General features: G+C 35.1%; 1 protein-coding gene across 1 annotated transcript in view; it reads left to right on the forward strand.

The window, feature by feature from the left end:
• Positions 1–23,040, forward strand: part of C2CD2 (C2 calcium dependent domain containing 2) — an 81,945-nt gene that overhangs the window by 17,638 nt on the left and 41,267 nt on the right. The window contains exons 3-6 of the mRNA XM_027843600.1: positions 2,078–2,173; positions 9,827–9,946; positions 13,142–13,246; positions 22,469–22,591. Coding sequence (XP_027699401.1) covers positions 2,078–2,173; positions 9,827–9,946; positions 13,142–13,246; positions 22,469–22,591 — 444 coding nt within the window. The remainder of the gene's footprint in view (positions 1–2,077; positions 2,174–9,826; positions 9,947–13,141; positions 13,247–22,468; positions 22,592–23,040) is intronic.

Below are 23,040 nucleotides of genomic sequence, written 5' to 3' on the forward strand. Positions count from 1 at the left end.
TATCTATCTATCTATCTATCTATCTATCTATCTATCTATCTATCTATCGAATATGTTCAGGTTCTACTGTGTAGGATGTGTTATTTTAGGGTGTTAGCAAATGCCCTTGCTTTCCAAATATTATATTTCAATTTCCTTTGATTTCTTATAAACGTAGAGTGATGCTATTGTTTCTCCTTGGAATTTAAAGGGTTTTTTTTTTTGGTCCCTTACTGAATATAAGATTTGACCTATGATGTGGAATTCCTGAAATTTGAGTTCATTGTTTCTTGCTGATTTATTCTTGGGGTTTCTGTTGTTTTTTGGGGAAAAGAATTCTTTCAATCTGAACTTTGTTGTCTGTTCCCACTATTTCTCAGCAATTTTTTTGCATGTTTCCTTGGATCAAGATATTCAGGTTTTCTTTATTGTGATATTTTCTGGAAGACCTATAATCTTTAGTTGATCTCTTCGCACTGTAACTTTACCTTCAGCACTCTTGTATGGTAGAGCTGTCCTATGTTCTTCCACACTTATTTTAATTTGTCTCATTATTTGTCCTTTTTTATGTATGCTTTCAAGTTCTGTTATCTTCTTTTTTGGAGAACCTACTGGTTTTGTCTTTCTCTAGTCTTTGACTGAACTTGCTAATTTCTATTATTATTGCTTTACTATTTTCTCTTATTTCTTTTACTGATTTTCTGAGCCACTTTTTAAGTTGCTCCATTGTCATTTCAGGGCACCTTGCAGAATATGTTAGTCTATCTTCCCCTACCTCAGGAAGTTGTGACTCAAATTCCTTTATTTCAAAGTATTCATCCGCTGAGATCAACCTTTTCCTTGAAAAATGCTATTTCTCTATGATGTCTTTACTGGAAATGTGTTTACCACATTTTAAAAGGCCTAGTGCTTTTGTGCCCTGCCATTGTGGGAATTCACCGTATATAGTATGCAATACTCTTTTTCTGTTTTTTTTTCTTTTTCTTTTTTGGATAAGGCAATTTGACTTTTGTTGAGGTCACAATATTTAAAAAACAAAACAAAACAAAACCAAACCAACCTGGGTGTTCAAAGTGGTAGGAGCCATGCAGGTGGCTCTGGGCTAGCAAAGGGACTTTAGGAATGGCTAAAGGAGGCTGGAAGCAATGGGACCATGCTGAAGTGGTGACATATCCATCTATCTTAGGACTGAGGGCTTACTAGGAAAATTGAAAAGGGCTTAATTTCAAAAGTCAGGTGCCAAAAATGACAATAGTCACAGAGATCATAGGGTAGAATTGTGCACAGGTCTGTGGTAGCAGGATAGGCTTTTAAATTGGTCTTCAGCTATTATTTTCTCTAGATTTACCTTGTGATGGGTTTTTTAATTGTTCCCTTCTTGTCCTGGCTGAGTTTACAGCATTTGGGAACTCTTTTCATATTTATTTGCTACAGGGGTATTGGAGTGGAATAGGAAGAATTCTGCTAGGTTACCTATCACTCCTCTATCTTTCCATAATTCCCTCATGTCCAATTTTGTATATATCTGACCTTCTACAAAGCATTACTGACAATAATTGTCGTAATTAATAATACAGCTTCAAGTTAGAGGCACCCTAGATTTAAACGTAGGAGAGAATGAGGACTGTGCTCTGACAGCAAGAATGTCACCAGAGGACTCCTTATGCAATTCCTCCTCTCCCTTCCCCCAACCTCCAGCCCTCCCTTTTTGGGGAAGAGTAAGGAAGTGCCTGTCAGTGTCTGCCTAAAGGACCTTTTGAGTGGACTTGTGAAGCAAAGTGAAAAAGACAGACAAAAGAATTTGATGACAAGTTATGGTTTTATTACATGGATTTTCTTGTGTTAAGTTTGTTAGTATACTTTATTATTTAATTTCTGGGGATTTGCCTTGTCTGTAAGTAGAAAATACACTAATTTGGGGCTTTAGCCAAAAGCGTATTTGTGTTTAGATTGAGCTGTAATATAGCGAGATAGAGTGGGAAATGTTTATTATATAAACAAATCTTATTTATTGAAAGAGCTAAAATATATATTTTCTTTTTTTTTTAAAAGGTAATATCATACTTTATTGCCATATTTCCTCTTCTTCCTGTTTTAGGGACCATTATTTCTTACATTTGAAGAGGACCAAGTTCAAAAGCCATTAGAGCTAGCAGTTCAACCAGTTGTGAATGTTGTCAAGTCTGTCCAGAAGGTAAGCCATAATATCTTGTTAAAGCTGGACATTGAGGTTATTTTTATTTACCATTACTGAAAAAAAAAAAACCCTGAATCTTGATGCAAAAACCTTGCATCAAGAAATTTTCTGGGGGCAGCTAGGTGGCACAGTGGACAGAGCACTGGCCCTGGAGTCAGGAGGACCTGAGTTCAAATCTGGCCTCAGACACTTGACACTTACTACTGAGTGACCCTGGGCAAGTCACTTAATCCCATTGCCTAGCAAAAAGAAAAAAAAAACTTACAAAGACATTTTCTGAATAATCTAGAGATTCGACCTTTCTAGCTATTACAGTATATTTTTGCTATCAACAGTTGAGCCTCAGGTGGATTTTATTCAAAATCCAATGTTTCATTTTATGCCTTCTCATCCTAAATGACTCTTGTCCCTTATCTTTCATAAATACTCCATTGAAGAACTAGCCAATGTGGTGTGAGCTTTCCTTTTCTATTGACAGTAAGTCTTCTGGTAGTCATCTTGCCTTGAACGTTTACCTTAGAGAGGATAAGTCTATGATCAGTCCAGTCCTCTGTGCCACACGTTTGCCTTCATCACTCTCACATCTTATCTGTTTCTTCTCCTTACAATGACATAATCTATTAAATGCCATTGTTTTCTTTGAGGGCGCATCCAAGAATTTTTATTATGCTTAGGTAAATGGAAGACAGTATTGGTGATGAGAAGGTCATGAGAGTCTTCAGTAGTAAGTGACCATTGCCATTGCTGTTGCTATTTCCGACTATTCCTCCCAAGGACTCCCTGCCATGTCTCATAGTCTGTATCTACTCTGACATTAAAGTCACCCAGAATTTCAAGCTTGTCCTCTTTTGGCACACTGATCATAAAATTTTTCTTTGACTTCATCAGAGTTTGTTGTGGTAGAAACTTATGCACTGATGATGGTAGCGTGGTGCTCTTCTACAAGTGGCAATCACATTGCCATGAGCCTATCATTTACTCCTTTTGGTCAGCATACAAGTTTGTTGAATAGATTAGTTTTGATTGCAAAAGCTACGCTAGCTTCATGGCACTCCCCATAACTGCAGCCACTCCAGAAAAACATATATGCAGCTCTGACTTTGCTGAGCTGGCTTTCATTAGCCAACCTTGTTTCACACAGAGCTGCTATTTGGATGTGATACCTGCTGAGTTCTCTTGCAACAAGAACTGTTCATCTTTCAGGTCTACTGGACTTCATGTTGTCTATAAGTATGTGCACATTCTATGTACCAATGATGAGTAGAATCATCTTTGCAAAAGTTTTTATACTTTTTTTGTGTTTTGACTACAGAGTAGAATTCCTGCCTATCACAATAAGCAGTCCAGAGTTAGGTTAAGTGAAGCAGACAATTTTTAGGGCATCTTTTCTAGTCCCTTCTTCACAATAGGAAATGATCAGTGTGGCCCTTCAAAAAGGCTGCTCAGATACCCAGGGGCTGCCGAATCCCGTTGCTGCTTCAGTCTAATGAGAAGACGAACCTATGGGCTGAGCTGTCCGTGTGCAGGGTTGTGACTACAGTTCCTAGTATATCCATACCTGCTGCTTCGTCACTTGCCTGTCATAGGTAAAAATAGTAAAGTAGTATGACTGATGTTGTTTGACTCATAAACTGCATTTAAGTGAGGCAGAGTTGCGTGAAGTCATCAGCCTCCCTCTCTCTTCTAGAATCATTGAAGTGCAATGGCAAGACAAAAGTCAAGATGACTGGTGATGACTCGGGATGCAGTGGATGACCTTGGTGTCTTTGATGTCTAACCAAACTCTAAGCACTCCACAGCACCTGCTTCAGCTGCCTTCATGGCTATTGGAACAAATTGTTCTCATCTGTCCATTCTGCTGGGGGAAGTCTTCATATGCTTGGGGTAGACACTCCTGTAACTCATTAAAGGGTTTGAGACTGCTCAGTTACTCTCAACCTGGTTTAGCCTGTCTGCCAAAACAGTTTACTGGGGTGAGGCCACTGCACGTGTTACGGCTTCTTGGAGCCACAGGTGAGAGTTGGTTGAATCAGGTGGACAGCAAAGGTAGAAAGCAGCCCTCACACCAAAGGTACTAGTCTTCCCTGAATGTCCATGCAAACCACCTGGCACATAGTAAGCACTTAATAAGTATTGATTGATTGACAAAAATTGAATGATATTTATAAAACACAGTGCCTGACACAGCAGACATGTAATACAAGTTTATTTATTTTAGAAATGACAATGATTTGGCAACTGATTGGATAAGTGAGATGAGGGAGAGGGAGAATTTGAGGGTGATGCTGAGATTATGAACTTGGGAGACAGGAAGAGTGGTGGTGCCTTTGACAGAAATAGGATAGTTTGAAAGAGGGAAGGATTTATGGGGAAAGATAATGAGCTCGGTTTTAAACATGTTGAGTTGAGTTTAATATGTCTCTGGGACAACTTGTTTGAAGTATTTAATAAGCAATTGATATCAAGAGATGAAAACCTGGGAAAGACTAGAGCTAGTTATGTAGATCTGGGAGTCATCTGTGTTGAGATGATAGTTACTAATGGGAGCTGATGAGGTTATCAAGAATGGATAGAGGGGGCAGCTAGGTGGTATAGTGGATAGAGCACCAGCCCTGGATTCAGGAGGACCTGAGTTCAAATCTGACCTCAGACACATAATACTTACTAGTCGTGTGACCCTGGGCAAGTCACTTAATCTCATTGTCTAGCCAAAAAAAATAAAAAAATAAAAATTTTAAAAAAAGAGAATGGATAGAAAGGGGAGAGAAGAAGGCATAGGATAAAACCTTGGTGGATACCCACATGTAATGTAGGAGAGTTTGAATGAAGAGCAGTGGAACCAAATAGAGATAGCAGTCAACAAAACTTTAGTGTTATTTACAAGGAGAGGATAACAGTATCAGTGTGAAACATTTCTGGGTGTGCAAACAATGTAATGGAGTCCACTTGGCTGAAGGCCACTGTGGGGTAGCGTCTTGATGTGGAACCACTGCAGTGGCTTTTATGCTCCAGTTGAAGTCCCAGAGACCCATAGGGCTCCAACTTATACAGAGTTTTAGACGAAGAGCCAACTGGCACCAAGAGTTATTCCTAGAGGAAAATGGTTAGGACCAGAGAAATGAGGATGTTTTCTAAATTAGCTAATAAAACAAGAGAAATGAGGGGCAGGAACATAAGGAACTTAACTCTAACTATGTCATCTGGAAAGAAGTCCAAAGAGGACAATGTCAAGTCTTTAGGTTTATTAGTCTTCGTGTACATGCATCCTGGGAGTCTGGGACCATACCAGTCAAACTAGTTTTCTTTGGCTCACACCAAAGTTAAGGGTCTTGATATGGATGATAATATTAAATTATTCAGATATTCATTGATAGGTGCTGCTGCCAGTCATACTTATCAACCTGCAGAGGCATTTTATAACTGGTTTATGATATGCTAGAGCATAGTCTTAGGGTAACAAAAAAAACCAAACCTAATGGGCCATGAGTGGCATTAGTAGGCATCTTATTATATAGGACAGGGCAAGATGGATATAGTTGGAGTTTTTACAGAAGGCAAAAGGGAAGTGTTGGAGACTGGGACACCAAAGCAACCATTGCATCAAAGGCACACAAAACCAAAGTGATACATCCAAACTTTATTAGGATATTTACTTTCTAGAGACCTTGCCATAGCACCTTGCCAGGGTCAGCAGGCCTTGGGGGATATTTCCTTTCTGAGGCTTTGGTCATAAGCTATTTATATGTTCTTTTACTGTTTACTGCTTAAGGGGAAAGTGGGCTGAAACATGCAGTATGTGACTGAAGTAGCAGGATGGGTAAATGTTCAACCAAGACAGAGTAAATCCCTACCTTACCATACATCATTGTTGATTTAACTAGAATATTTTATGAATTTCTTGCCCCTGACTGCAGCTATAATGCATTTAACCATGAAGCCCCTAACTGCAACTATGATCCCATTTAACTCACAACCTGCTCCTTCATTGGTGACCTGAAGGGTCCACCTCTTCCAAAATGCATCTAGGGCTTGTGGATGCAATTGGCTGCTTCTCATTATCCAGTTCCATAACAGAAAAGGTACAGATTTACACACCAAAGAACTGATATTAGAAAGGGAAGGTCTCTGTTGGATAAATTTGTAAATTGATCAGTAAGCACTAGAGAATCTGTTCTGGAATTTACAACTAGTCAGGAAACACTCATCATGAAGAAATAAAACTGAGCCAGAAATTCTTGTATCATTAACTAGTTAATCACCTGGGTTAAATTTTTAGGTCTGTGCCAAATTTCACAAAAAGAAAAAGCTTCACTTGGCTACCTCACTTTCCTTAAAAACAAAACAGCTATACTGGAGCCAGTAGAAAAGAAATGAAAAGTTCTCTTATGATAATGATAGCCAGTTGAGTAGTCTGAGTAGGAATGGTCCCATAGATTGGAGACTAACAAGAAGAGTGTGACAAGAACTCCAAGAGGGAAGAATGTTTGCAAGTTAAATGCAACAGATAGATCAAGGATTAGGACTAATGAAGGAATCATTGGAAGGAGTAGTTTCCATTGAATAATTAGATTGAAAACCAGATTCCAAAGGAGTCAGTGAGAGAATAGTAAGAGAAGGGGAAGTGGAGACAAGTGTAGACAACTTTTTCAAGGAGTTGAAAGGCAGAGAAATATAGTATTGTATCTTGAAGGAGGGGAGAGGGTCTAGTGCAGGTTTTTTAAAGATGGCAGAAACTTGGCCTTTTTAAAAAAAGGTAGTAGAGAATGAATCAGTTGTTGGAGGTTAAAGATTCAAGGGAAGAGGGGATGGTTAAAGATGCAGTTTGCTAGAGAAAACAGTAGAAGATGGGATCAAGTGCATATTTATAGGAGTTGGCCTTGGCAAGAAGTGTCTCATTATCAGAGCCTCGGTGAAGGGAGGAAAGAGTCATGGGGTTTTGAGATGAGAAGGAGAGAAGAGAAAGCTCACATTGAATGGCCTCAGTTTATTCAGCAAAGTAAGAGACGAGGCCCTTATCTGAGAGGAAGGGATGAAGAAGTGTGAGAAAGCTTCCAGAAGGAAGAGAATATTTGGAATAGCTTGTGTGGGGAGGGAGTTAGGAAAACAATTAGGGAGGAATAAAAGGACTATTTGGTTGCCACAAATTGAGGTTGGATTACATAAATTTTTAATGTACCTAGAAATGGTTGTGGGATTTTCTCTAGCTTCACTTAGTAGCTCATGATTGGGAGTTAAGGAAGTAGATGGTGGGAGTAATTCAAGGCTGAGCTTTGACAGGAGATCATCAGTGGGAGAAGGGGGAAGACATTCAAGAGAAGTTGATAATGTAGAGTTGAAATAGCTAACTATTGAGTTGAGATTGAAAAGGGAGAAGGGGTAATGCTCTGAGAAAGTACTTAAGGATGGAAGGAATGGAGGTCTCAATGAGAGCAAAGAACAAAGATAGGAGGGAAGTATAGGGAGAGGTATAAGTCAGATAGGAAACTTGAGTAATGGCAAATGAAAAAATGGCATTTTTTCAGTTGTGTCTGACTCTTTGTGACCCCATTTGGAGTTTTCTTGGCAAAGATACTAGAGTAGTTTGCCACTTCCTTCTCCAGCTCATTTTACAGATGAGGAAACTGGAGCAAACAGGGTTAAGTGACTTGCCCAGGATCATATAATTGGTAAGTGTCTGGAGCCAGATTTTAATTCAGGAAGATGTCTTCCTGGCTACTACCTTGTGTTGATTTTGTATATAAAATATATACTTATATGTACATGTGTTCATCCCCATGATAATGTAAGCTCCCTCAGGCCAGGTGCTGTTTCACTATTGACTTTATATTCCCAGTATTAAAACAATTCTTCTCTAGTAATAACTGATAATGATAGTAAACAATAAATGCTTATTTATTGGTTGAATTTACATTATAGGTACATATTTCTCAGTAATCTGTCACTAGCAATAATAAAAAAATTCTAAATCCTTCAAGGTTCACATATGTACTTTGATTTAACAATTTAATTTTATTGTAGTAGATTCACATTTTATGATGTTGTTCTCTTAAATAAGTTAATTTTGGAATTATTCTTTTTTCCTTCATTATATAACATGCTTAATAACTTTAAGTTTTAAATTCTTAGGCTTCTACTAGGGCTTTTTTTTTAAACATGATATTCTATACCTATAAATCATGGTAGTTACCCTCTTCCCCTAACTCCCATGCTATCGCTCATCTCAATTTACCTTCTTATTTCCTCCTTGTTTTCTCTCTCCAAATATATACTTGTAACAAGGATGATGTGTAAGTTCAACATAAGAACAATTGCTTATATTCTGAATTAATTAATTCTGTAACAGCTATAAATGTGATTTCCAGATCTGAAGCACTTCTTTTTGGAAAGCATATACGACTAATAGATTTTATTGAGTGTTAATATCAGATCTACTTAACCAACCCTAAACTTTTCCCTAACCTCCAAACTTGCATTTCCAACTGCCTTTAGCTATCTTGAATTGGATGTCCCACAGACATTTTGAAGTAAATTTGTCTAAAAACTGAACTCGTTATTTTCTCTCCCACTCTATGCTTCTTTCTTTCTAACTTTCCAATTATTGTCAAGGGAATTAACATCTTTCCAGTCAATCAGGTTTGCAACCTAGGTGTTAGCTTTGATTCACCACTCCTGCCATCACCCTGTTGCACTGGCTCTCATCCTCTCATGTCTGGACTATTGCAAAGCCTTCTGGGTGGTTTCCCTGCTACAAATCTCTCCCCACTCCAGTCTGTCTTCTATTTAGATGTCAAATTGATCTTTCTAAAATGCGGGTCTCACCATGTCACCCCACCCCCATTCATCCTTTGTTTGGCATAAAAGTTCTTCACAATCTGACCCCTTCTTACCTTTCTAGTTTTCTTATATACTTTAACACCCTCCCCACCCCCAACCCCTAATTTTGTGGTCCAGTGATACTGGCTTATTTGCTGTTTCTCACACAAGATACTCCAGCTTCTAACTCTGTGCATTTTAGTTAGCTATCCCTGATGCCTGGAATGCTCTCCTTCCTCATATCTAACTTGTGGTTTTCCTAGCTTCTTTCGAGTGCCAGCTATCAACATACTTTTTACAAGAAGCCTTACCTGATCTCAGGAAATGCTAATGCTTTCTCTCTGCTTATGTACGTAATTGTTTGTATTTTATCTCCGAGTTAGACTGTGAGCTCCTTGAGACTTGGGGCTGCTTTGTTTGTCTTTCTTTGTATCCTTAACACTTAATAAAGTTCTCAGAACATACTAGATGCTTAATAAATGCTTGTTGACTAATTGAGTTATTGACTTACTGACTGGGAAAACTTAATGCTCTCAAGTGTGTCTAAAGGAAGAAGGATCAAAACAACTGATTTGACAATCACCATGTTGAACTTCTGGGAAAAAATTAATCTGTGTTAGAGGACATTTTAGAATACTGTTTCCAGATTTTCAAGTGCTCTATGATATTTAATCAGATTAGAAAATTTAAACTCACAGCTAGCTGTGGAATTCTGGCAAACAAAAAAAGTTTATGTAAATTATATATATATATATATATATAAGATTTTTATTGCTCTATAAAGTTTTTTTATATTTAAAATGTTAATTAAATGCTTCCTCCTCCCTCTTCCCCCAGGTGGTATCCTGTAATGTTGGAGGAGATTCAATTCAATTTATTGTTCATGTGCTCTCAGCCTCATCTGATGCTTCAAAATGTCAGTCATATGATGTACAGCTATCTCCATTTCATTTACAGGTAAAATTTAGTGTTTTTTCTTTTCATATCATGAAAACTTGCCATGAAACCTTCCCAAACCATACCTCCTTTATGTGAAATGAAAGGAAAGCATCGCAAATTGTCTAATATGTGTTATGTACCATATAAAATGTATCATATATCCATTTTAAAAAAACACCAAAAAAAAACCCACCAGAAAAAAAAAAACCAACCTCCCCTCCCAAAAAAACTGGCTTTAAGTAGGGCTTTAATGTGGCTTTAAGTAGGGCATGAGCTATTTTACATGTATCTTTTTAAAAGAGCTATTTTACAGATATAGATGTAACTGTGTCACCTCACAAAACAGTACAAAATGGTACTGGAGAGGAAAACAGTTCTGGAATAAGCCTGGCTTGAGCCTCAACTAAGTCAGATCATCCCAGGAGCATTTATAAATAAAATTGGAGGGAAGGCAACAAATTGACACGGAAAGGGAAGAGATCTGCAGACCTTTTATATTGAACTCTTCTTATTTCCAGTGACAGTGAAATCGCCACATTTCATCTCAACTCCTAAATTCCCAGTGTGCTAGATGAGAAAGTCGAAATCACCTCAAGAAAATTAAGTTGGAAAGAACAAATAGATGAGACCATGTATATACAAATGAAATCAGGGGTAGAGGTGACACAATTCTGAAAATGAATGAATAAAATTTAAAGATATATAGAGTTGGAAAAATCATAGATAGTATTATTACCCTCCCTTCCTCCTAAAAAATTCAGATAGGGAGGACGTCAGTCATTACTAATTCATATGCCTTCTTATTCACAGAATCTTTGATCTGGAAAGGACCTCAGAGGCCACATCTAGTCCGACAGACTCATTTTATAGATGTGGAAACTGAGGGCCAAAGAGGTTTAGTGACCTGCCAAGGTCACACAGGTAGTAAATATCAGAAGCTGATTTGATCTCAAGTCCTCTGATTCCAGAGCCAGTGTTCTTTTAGTTGTACCGTGATGTCTCCAATATCTTTTCAAATTTGTACTATCATAAGACTATACTTAGAAGTTAAACTAATAAGAATATGAATATATGCACAGTTAGATGTCTCTAATTCAGCAGAAGCTCAGTTACCTAAAGTCCTCAATTAACTGGAATTTTAAAGTTCTCATATTTGAGGAAAAAGAGGAAATTTTAAAAGAAAAACTTACAAGAGATTAACTTAATTTCTTTTAAAGAAAACATTGAGGATATATTTTGGGTCTGTTACAGATTCAATCCAATTACTTCTTGCTTATACATGAATGTTCTTGTGAGTCATAAAACGCTTCCCTAAGATACTGTAAGAACTTCATTCTTCAAAGAAATATGGTTTTAATAAAGTATATTGTGTATTAATTAAGTTAGGAAAGTGTACAAACACATTTTAGAAAGATTTTTCATTTAGACTTCCCTATTCTTCAAGTATTCCAGCTTTATTTTGTTATTCTTTCCTGGGGAGAGACAAATGGAATGAGATCCCTTTGATCATGGGCAGTTTGAACATGACATATTTTTCTTTCAAGATGCAAGTCATTAGAAAATTGCTCCAAAAGGGTTGGAACATTTTGAATGAATTATCATATTTGGCTAGGAAATTTCATTATGTTCTGTGTTTTCACATGGTTGTGAGCAACAACATTCTTGGAAATTATATTTTCCTTTTTTAGTTTCCTCTGATGATTTTAATGATTTAGATCAATGTGATACAATTATATCTGGTGTTCAAAACAATTTAAAAATGTATGTGAAGATAATTTTGATACCCCTAGTCCATTTAATCAACATTTACTCAGTTCATTTGATGTGATTTCATGGGTATCAATGATTGTATTAGTGAATTAAGTAGAGTAGAATTAAGTTTGAGTTAGTTATTTTAGTTAATGCTGTCAGGATAAGAGTTATGATTGATAAATCTACCATGTATTGATGATACTATTAATTATATTTCATTTATCAGATAGATTCACACTTCATTAGTTAGGTTTGTTGTAAGGAATTATCAATGCATTACCCCCTCAACCCCCCCAACTCCAAGTGTAGTACTTTGAAATGAGGTTCATTTGCCCTTCTGTACCTGTGAATCACTGTCACCTACTCCCTAATGACCTTTGCTTCAAAGCCACAATTTCTTTGCTTCTTATAATATATAAATATATAAATATAAAAAAACACTAATGTTTGATGGGCCATGGAAAGTCCCAATGAGATGGCCTATAGTTGATGACTTGTAGTTAATAACCCTTGAAAGGCCTACTGACAAAGTGGTTATGATTGATGGACATTGCCTTTAGCCAATCATGGGAGTTCTTCCACTTCTGAAGATTAGGCAATCATAGGAGTTTCCCTGAGCACCAGGGGCCTGGACTGTGAGGAAGGTCTTGGACCCAATTGATTAGGGACCACTGGTCTCTCTAATAAATTGATTGATGATGTTTGGAGCTCTGCCTTAATAATTTTTGTTGCAGATTGGAATTTTGTGGGCTACATATAATATATGCATTATAGCTAATCTACATGCAATTATCAAAGATTTAGTATTAACACCAGGATGTCCTATTCCCATGTGTTTTTGTAATGAAAAATCACACTAGTCTTCAAAAGACTTTAATACCTAATGACCTGCCCTTTTGTATGATTGTTTGCTAATTGTGTTACATTAATGAAACTAAAATATCTCTTCTTTACACAATCACTTTAACTTATAGGAAAAGATGAATGATGATAGGAAGTTATTATGAACCTATAGCAAGTATTTCTCTTATCCTATTTTTTTTTTTTGACTAGAGTTCAATAATTCAGTTCAACAAAGAGGGTGGATTAAAAAGGGGGAGAAATTGGAGACAAAGAGACCACTTAAGTGCCTACTGCATTAGAACAGAGCAGAGATGATGAAGGCCTGACCTAAGGTGGTAGCCATGTAAATAGAGAAAAAGAAAAAGGACGGATGTGAGATATGTAGAGGTACAGTTGACACAATTTGGAAGTTAATTGAATGTGAAGGGTGAAGGTGGTAAAAAAAAAATTAAGTATCCATTCCATGTAAGTAATATTTAATATAATCTTTTTTTCCCTCTTTCCATGGCAAATTTTGTAATGTATTATGAGGAGCCAAACTAGTGATTTGAAAACTACTTTTGTTAAAACAGTGACCATAAAATCATAAATCCTAATAATCAGTTTTTTTATTAATAGCTGGAACTTCATATGAAAGAGAAAAGAGAAGATATATTGATAAAGTGGTCCTTCCTCAAAGCTTCAGAGATAAATATAAAAATCCAGCCTAAAGCAATACAGGAGGTTAGTTTTTATTATTTTCAACATATCTCATATCACAGAATTATGCTGCTAAGATGTCACCACTTGTAGACTGATATTCTATGTCTGTTTCATGTATACTTATCCAGCTAACTTAGGTTTAGCCAGGGACCAGTCCTGCTGCTGTGATAGAAAATTGCATTAGAAAATGTCTAATATACTTGTGCTTTGCCCTCAATGTGACCTTCAATCCCTCAGTCCCTTCCTTCCTAATCCATAACATAACTGACTTCTCTCCCATCATCGTTGACATCTCACATTTGTTTAGTGTTTTAAAATTTGGAAAGCATTTTTCTTTAAAAAGTCCTGTAGGTGTTGATAGTACAAGCATTTTTCACATTTTACAGTTGAGAAAATGGAAACTCTTTGGCTTTTTGATGGTCATAGAGATCATTTAAGGCAACATTTGAATTCATGTCTCTCCTGATTCCAAATCTAGAATTTGATCTACTATATCATGATGCCTCCATCTATTTTATCATGGTTTTAAGGCTATGGTTAACTTATTGCTCATCTTTGTCATTCCATTATACTCACTCTGCTAATCCCCTGGCAACATAGATTCTGAGTCAAAAATATCTGAATTTGAATCTTGCTTCAGACACATGCAATATGTCTCTGGGGCAGTCATTTAGCCTCTTTCAGCCTCAGTTTCTTCATCTGTAAAAGGGATAATAATAGCATGTCCTAGAGTTGTTGTAAGGATCAAATCAAATGAGAAAATATGTGTAAAGCACTTTGTAAATATGAAATTGTTATGTAAATGTTAAATATTATTTTCCTTTTTTATTGTTTCTACTCAATGTGGCTTATTGGGAAAATAATTTGATTTGAATGGACCTTTGCATAAATCCTAGTTTTTGTTTCTGTTTTCAATATAATTTAAACTTCTTTATCATATCCAAACCTTATATGCACTACAGGCCTTTCTCTGGAACTTTGTTATGTATATATAATCACATAATTGTAAATATATATACTTTTGCAACATATAGGACTACATAAGAGCTAATTTGATCTTAAATACATATTTTTGAAATTATTCAACCAACATCTTTTAAAAATTATTTCCCCATGAACTGAAATGCCCACAAACATTAAATGTGATTTTCAGTTTGTGTTTTTAACCTTAATCGTGTTTATTTCCTTTTGTTCAAGAATACTTTTCCTTATAACTTTGTTCTGTTCTTTTCTTTGAATGATTTTGTCAAGATTTCATTCCCAATTTATTCAGGGCTGGTATCTGGAAGGGTCTTGAATGCAAAGTAATAGCAATTATGTGACCTTGGGAGTTAAGCTTTGGGCCTCAATTTCTTGCTCTATAAAAATGAGCTTGACTTAGATAATTTCTAAGATCTTGTCCAGATCTATGTCTTATAAATTATTTCTCAAATTAGGAAGCCTCAGTTACTTATTAATTACTTATTAACCTCATTTTGGGTCTCTGGCCTTTTATTTATTTCTGATTCCTATCTACCTCTCTGACTACCTATCTCAGAGTGGGTTTTGCAGATCTCTTCAGTCATCAGTCCTTCAACTCCTGTGTTTACTGTTTTTGCTTTTGACCGATGACATTGCCTCCAAAGTTAGTGATGAGATCATAATCATCAGACAGTAGTTTTCTAAACTCTCTCCAGTCCTCAGGAAGTCTGGAGATTGATGATGCTGCAAATCTTCCAAGTCTGCATCAGATTAACTCATTGGGTAGCAAGTCTGAAGGTGGCTTTTCAGCTTTCCAGTTTTGTACAGAAAAGGGCATGTCTGATTTGTGTATGTGATATTTCACCATTTTTCTTCCTTCTTTAGGGCAGAGATTGGGGAAGACTCCAGTGTTCTCTCTGCTTTCAGCTTTGGGTTCTTTGAGCATCATAACTTCCCTTCTCTTAGCTACCCTCTCAAAATCTTTTCTCCATTTCTATCCTCACATTCACTGCCAAACCTTTAGAAATAGTCAACAAACATTCATTGTGCTAACTGCAGGAATACAAAGAAAGGCAAAAGATAGTCCTTGCTATCAAGAAGCTCACAGTCAGAAGAAAACCAAATTACTAGCAGAAATGAAGAGAGTGAATATAACACTAATGAAAATTAAATCAGAGAAATTATTTTGCCCAATTATATGAAAATAAATTTAACAAATTAAGGAAGAGTGATTATAAAAATAAAAACTGCCTAGATTAATAGAAGAGGAAATAGAATATCTAAATAAACACATTTTAGAAAAAGAAATTGATCAATCCATAAATGAGCTTCCTAGGAAAAAAACATCAGGACCAGATGGATTTGCAAGTGAATTGTACCAAACATTTGAAGATAAACTAATTCCAATATTAAATAAATGATTTGGAATAATAGAGAAGGAAGGAATCCTACCATTCTTTTTATGAAACAGATATGGTGCTGAAACCTAAACCAGGAAGAGCAAAAATAGAGAAAGAAAATCATAGACTTATTATTCATATTATTAATTATTATTCATATTATTAATATGAATGCAAAAATCCTAAATAAAATACTAGCCAGGAGATTACAACAATATATCATAAAGTTTATACATGGTGATCAACTGGGATTTATACCAGGAAAGCAAGGATGGTTTAATATTAGGAAAATTATCAGCATAATTGACCATATCAATAACAAAAGCAACAAAAGTCACATGATTGTCTCAATAGATGCAAAAAAGAACTTTTAACAAAATACAACACTCATTCTTATTCAGAATACTTGAAAGAATAGATGTAAATGGATTTTTTCAGCTTACATTCTTTTAAAAAATTATAATATAATATTTTATTATGTCCCCAATTACATTAAAACTTTTTTTAAACTTTTTAAAAAAAATTTTGAGTTCCAAATTCTATCCCTCCCTCACCTCTCCCATCCCTAAGATGGTAAGTAATCCAATCTATTTTATACATGTGCAACTATGTAAAACATTTCCAGATAAGTCATTTTGTACAAAAAGATTTGGAAATAAATAAAGGAAGAAAGAAAGAAAGAAAGATAGTATGCTTCAGTCTTTATTCAGACAGTATCAGTTTTTTCTCTAGAGGCAGAGAGCATGCTTCATCATAAGTCCTTTGGGATTGTCTTAGACCATTGTGTTGCTGAGAATAGTAAGTCATTACACAGTTCTTCATTGTATAATATTGCTATTACTGTGTACAGCATTCTGGTTCTGTTCACTTCACTATGCATCAGTTTGTATAAGTCCAGATTTTTCGGAAATCATATTGTTTGTCATTTCTTATAGCACAATAATATTCCATCACAATCATATACCATAATTTGTTTAGCCATTCCCAAATTGATGGGCATCCTCTTGATTTTTAATTCTTAACAACCACAAAAAGAGTTGTTATAAATATTTTTGTACAAATAGGTCCTTTATCCTTTTTTTAAAAATGTCTTTGGGATATAATATAGACTTAGCAGTGGTATTCTGGAGCAAAGAGAATTCACAGCTTTATAGCCCCTTGGACATAGTTCCAAATTGTTTTCCAGAATGGTTGAATCAGTTCACAACTCCACCAACAATGCATTAATGTCTCAATTTTCCCACATACCCTCCAAAATTTATCATGTTCTTTTTTTGTCATATTGACCAATCCGATAGGTGTGAGGTGGTACCTCAGAGTTGTTTTAATTTGCATTTTTCTAATCAATAGTGATTTAGAGCATTTTTTCATATGACTATGGATAGCTTTGATTTCTTTATCTGAAAACTGCCTGTTTATATCCTTTGACCATTTATCAATTAGGGAATGACTTGTATGTTTTATAAATTTGACTCCTTTCTCTATATATTTGAGAAATAAGGCCTTTATCAGAGATACTTGTAAAAAAAAAATTTCCCCCCAGTTTTCTGCTTTCCTTTTAATTTTGGCTGCATTGGTTTTGTTTGTGCAAAAATTTTTAAATTTTATATAATCAAATTATTTATTTTACATTTTGTAATGCTCTCTATATTTTCTTTGGTCCTGAATTCTTCCCCTAACCACAGATCTGACAAATAAACTATTCTATGCTCTCCTAATTTGCTTATGGTATTACCCTTTATGTGTAAATCATGTACCCATTTTGACCTTACCTTGGTATGTGGTATGAGATCTTGATCTGTACCTAGTTTCTGCCATACTGTTTTCCAGTTTTCCCAGCAGTTTTTTTCAAATAATGAGTTTTTGTTCCAAAAGCTTGGATCTTTGGGTTTATTACATACTACATCACTATGGTCATTTAGTATAATGTAATATATATCTAATATATTCCACTGATCCACCACTCTGTTTCTTAGCCAGTACTAGAATGTTTTGATAATCACCACTTTATAATGCAGTTTGAGATCTGTTATGGCTAAACTATCTTCCTTCACATTTTTTTTCATTGATTCCCTTGATGTCCTTGTGCTATAAAATAATTTTTATGGTAGTTTGACTGGTATGGTATTGAATAAATAGATTAATAGATAGAATTATCATTTTTATTGTATTGACTCGACTTACCCATGAGCAATTAATATTTTTCAAGATGTTGAGATTTGACTTTATTTGTGTGAAAAGTGTTTTATAATTGTGTTCGCATAGTTCCTGGGTTTGTCTTGGCAGGTTGACTCCCAAGTATTTTATATTGTCTACAGTTATTATAAATAGAATCTGTCTTTCTATCTCTTGCTGCTGGACTTTGTTGGCAATACATAGATATCCAGATGACTTATGTGATTTATTTTATTTCCCACTACTTTGCTAAAGTTGTTAACTATTTCAAGTAATTTTTTAGTTGATTCTCCAGGATTCTTTAAGTATACCATCCTATCATCTGCAAAGAGTAATAGTTTTGTTTCCTCATGGCCTATTCTATTTCCTTCCTTCTTCTCTTATTGCTATAGCTAACATTTCTAGTACAATATTGAATAATAGAGGTGATAATGGGCATCCTTGCTTCACTCCTGATCTTATTGGGAAGGCTTCTAGCATATCCCCATTGCAGATAATGTTTGCTGATGATATTAAATAGGTACTACTTTTCATTTTGAGGAAAGTTGCATTTATTCCTATGCTTTTTCATGTTTTTAATAGGAATGAGTGTTGTATTTTGTCAAAAGCTTTTTCTGTATTTGTTTTTGATTTATTCTGTATTTATTTTTGATGCTTTTGTTATTGATATGGTCAATTATGCTAATAATTATCCTAATTTTGAATTAGCTCTGCATTCTTGGTGTACATCCCCTGGTCATAATATGTTTTTTGTGATATATTGCTGTAATCTCCTTGCTAATATTTTAAATTTTTTTTGTATCAGTATTCATTAGAGAAATTGGTCTGTATTTTTTTTGTTCTGTTTTTGCTCTTCTTGATTTAGCTATTAGCATCATACTTGTGCCATAAAAGATGTTAATTAGGACTCCTTTTTTCTCTATTTTTCTAAGTAGTTTACATAGTATTGGAATTAATTGTTCTTTAAATATTTGATAGAATTTACTTGTGAATCCATCTGATCCTAAGGATTTTTTCTTAGGGAGTTCATTTATGGCTTGTTCAATTTCTTTTTCTAAGATGGGGTTATTTAAGTATTCTATTTCCTCTTCTTTTAATCTGGGCAATTTATATTTATATATTCCTCCATTTCACTTAGATTGCCAAATAATTGGGCAAAATAGCTCCTAATAATTGCTTTAATTTCCTTCTCATTAGTAGTGACTTCACTGTTTTCATTTTTTATATTGGTAATTTGGTTTTCTTTTTTTTTAAACTAAATTAACCAATTTTTTTTCATAAAACCATCTCTTAGTTTTATTAGTTAAATGGTTTTGTAGCTTTCAAATTTATTAATCTCTTCTTTGATTTTCCTTCAAGAAAATTAGAGATATTAAGGAAATGTTTCATGCAAAAATTGGCATAATAAAATGCAAAAGTAGTAGAGATTTAACCTAAGTAGACGAGATGAGGAAGAGATGACAAGAATATACAGAAGAACTATACAAGAAAGATCTTAACATCTCCAATAACCCCAATGGTATGGTTATTTGATCTAGAGCCAGACATCTTGGAGATTGAAGTCAAGTGGACCTTAGGAAACATTGCTAACAACAAGGCTAGTGGAGGTGATGGAATTCCAGCTGAGCTATTTAAAATACTAAAAGATGATGTCATAAAATGTACTCAATATTTTGAAAACTTAACTGTGGCCAATCAGTTTTCATCCCAATCCTAAAGGAGGGCAATGCCAAGAAATATTCAAATTACCAAACAATTGTTCTCATTTCACATGCCAGCGAGACTATGCTTAAGATTTTTCCAGCTAGGCTTCAGCATTGTATGAACCAAGAATTATCAGAAGAACAGGCTGGCTTTTGGAAGAGGCAGAGGAACTAAAGACCAAATTGCCAACAATCTCTGGATTATGGAAAAAGCAAGTGAATTCCAGATCAACATCTACTTCTGCTTCATTGACTACACTAAGGCCTTTGACTGTGTGGATCACAACAAAGTGTAACAAGTTCTCAAAGAAGTGGGAGTACCAGATCGTCCTACTTGTTTCCAGAAGAATTTGTATGGGGGCCAAGAAGCATCAGTTAGAACCAAACATAGAAGAACAGATTGGTTTAAGATTGGAAAAGGAGTACAACAAGAATGTCTATGGAGATAATGGAGGATAGAAGGACCTAGTGTACTATGGTCCATAGGTCACACAGCTAGTAAGTGTCTAAGGCCAGATTTGAATTCAGGAAGATGAGTATCCCTAAATTCTGGCTTGGTACTCTATGCACTATGGTGCCACCTAGCTGTCCCCATTTATCTCTTTTAATTAGGTATGTTTTTGCTTTTGCATTATCTGAGATCATGATTCCTACACCTTTTTTTTCTTACCTCAACTGAAGCATGATAGATTCTGCTCTAGCCTCTTATTTTTACTGTGTCTCTCTGTTTCAAATGTGTTTCCTGTAAACAACATATTGTTGGATTCTGTTTTTAATCCGTTCTGCTATCCACTTCCATTTTATGGGTGAGGTCATCTCACATTTATTCAGATTCACATTTATTAACTTATATTGACATATATTAACTGTGTATTTTCCTCTCTCCTATTTCTCCCCACCCTGCCCCCATTTATCCTGCTCTCTCTCGCCTCTCTCTCCTGTCTCTCTTCAAAAGTCTTTTAAAAAAAAGTCTGTTTTGCTTCTGACCACTACCTCCCTTAATTTGCCCTCTCTTCTATCAGCCCCTTGCTCTTTCTCTTTTCCCTTTCCCCTTCTATTTCCCTTTTAGGTAAGATAGATTTCTATACCCAACTAAGTATGTATGCTATTCAGTCTTTGAGCTAATTACAATGAGAGTAAGGTTCAAGCATTGCCTGACATCCTCACCCCCCATCTTCCCTTCCATTGTAAAATGTCTTCCTTTCTTGCCTCTGTTATGTGAGATAATTTTCTACATTCTTTCTCTCCCTTCCACCTTCTCCTAGTGCATCCCTCTTTCTCATTCTTTAATTTTATCTTTTTAAATTATCCCCTCGTAAATCATCTCACATCTATGCCCTCTGTCTATGTATACTCCTTCTAACTCCTCTAATAATGAAAAAGTTCTTGGGAATTACAATTATCTTTTCATATACAAATGTAAACATTTTAACCTTATTGATTACCTTATAATTTCTGTTTCATCTCTACCTTTTTAATGCTTCTCTTGAGTCTTATATTTGAAAGTCAGATTTTCTATTCAGCTCTGTTCTTTTTATCAGGTGCTTGAAAGTTCTCTATTTCATTTAATGTTTATTTTTTCCCCTGAAGAATTATACTCAGTTTTGCTGGGTTTCCTAGCTCCTCTGTCCTTCAGAATATTATTCCAAGCCCTCCAATCCTTTAAAGTAGAACTTGGTAAATCTTGTGTTATGCTGACTGTGGTTCCATGATATTTGAATTATTTCTTTTTTGGCTGCTTGCAGTATTTTCTCCTTGACCTTGGAGTTCTGGAATTTGGCTATAATATTTCTAGGAGTTTTCATTTTGGGATCTCTTTCAGGAGGTGATTGGTGGTTTCTTTCAGTTTCTGTTTTACCCTCTGGTTCTAAGATATCAAGGCAGTTTTCCTTGATATTTTTTGAAAGGTTATATATAGTAAGTTATCTCTCCTAGATCTACTTTCCAGGTCAATTTTTTATGAAATATTTCACATTTTCTTCTTTTTTTTCTTCTTTTGATTTTGTTTTATTGTTTCTTGTTATCTCATGGAGTCATTAATTTCTACTTGAACAATTCTAATTCTTAAGGATTTTTTTTTTTTTTAGTGAAGTTTTGTACCTGTTTTGCCAATTGGCCAATTCTGTTTTTTAACTTTTTTTTTCCTCAGTATTTTTTGTGCTGCTCTGACCCAGCTGCTAATTTTCTTTTCATAATTTTCTTGCATTGCTTTCATTTCTTTCCCCAATTTTTCCTCTGTAGTTTTTATTTGATTCTTAAAATCATTTTTTGTTCTTTTAAAAAAAATCTTTCTTTGGCTCTTCTAGGAATTCTGGTTGGGTTTGATTCCAATCTGCATTTTTCTTTTAGGCTTTGCATGTAGATGTTTGCATGTCATTGTCTTTTTCTGAGTCTGAGGTGTCTATTATCCCAAACCATCTCATTTCTAGTTATACCTATTCTTTTGTGTCACTTCTTTTGTACAAGATATCCCTGGAAATAAATATGCTACAGACCTCACATTAACAAAATCTATGAAACAACTTAAAATAAAATTATGAGTTTTCCCATTTTGTTTTTGGGTTACCTATAATCACAAAGAAGATGCTCTACAATTTAAACCTGAAAATACCCTTTGAAGTCATTTATTCCAAGCCTTTCATTTTATTGATGAGGAAATTTATACCCAGAAAGATCGTGACTTTTTTAAAGCCAGAAAATGAAACCAGGTCTTGTGAATCTGAATTTAACTCCTTTTTCACTGTACCCTTTTCCCTCTTCCATAAACATGATTTCTTTGATCCCTTATAGTTCTATAATTTTATAATACCGTTTTTAACCTTTCAAAAATAAAGTCAAGCTGTATTATAACATTTTTATATTCTACATCATTGTTGACCCAAATAGAAATCTGATGCCCGATTTCACTTTGTAGCTATATTGTGGTTATTTGAGTTGCATATTTTGCATACTTTTTTCCTATTTTGCTTTTTAAATATTGATAATGATGTTTCCTTTTTCCCTAGGATCAGATATTTGGGACACTTGAACTATCCAAATCCTTCAGAGATATTTTGAAACATCTAATTAGTTCAGTCTCCCCATCAATGGTTTTAAGCACAAAAATTGTGGATATAAAAGAGGTAGAGGTAAATCTTGTCTTTGTTATTAATATTTGATATTACTTCAGGGTCGCTTTTTTTTGTTTGTTTGTTTGTTTTTGGCTAGGCAATAGGGTTAAGTGACTTGTCCAGGGTCACACAGCTAGTAAGTATCAAGTGTCTGAGGCCGGATTTGAACGCAGATCCTCCTGACTCCAGGGCTGGTGCTCTATGCATTCCACTACCTAGCTGCCCCAACTTCAAGGTCATTGTTGATCTGCCATAGGAAATTTACATATGGTCTTATAGCATTTCCCCATCTCCCATAACCCCTGTTCTTACTCCCAGGCCTTCCAGACCTATTGGATTTCAGTCCTTTTGACTGCCTTGTAATAAAGTAGTGATTAGGACACAAGTAACTTTTTTATTCAATACAATTATACAACATCATTACGTATTACTCAGTGAAAAGGTATTTTCATCATGTTTTGATGGAT

The sequence above is a fragment of the Vombatus ursinus genome, unplaced genomic scaffold, assembly GCF_900497805.2.
Source record: "Vombatus ursinus unplaced genomic scaffold, bare-nosed wombat genome assembly UNPS02014924.1, whole genome shotgun sequence".
Taxonomy (NCBI): domain Eukaryota; kingdom Metazoa; phylum Chordata; class Mammalia; order Diprotodontia; family Vombatidae; genus Vombatus; species Vombatus ursinus.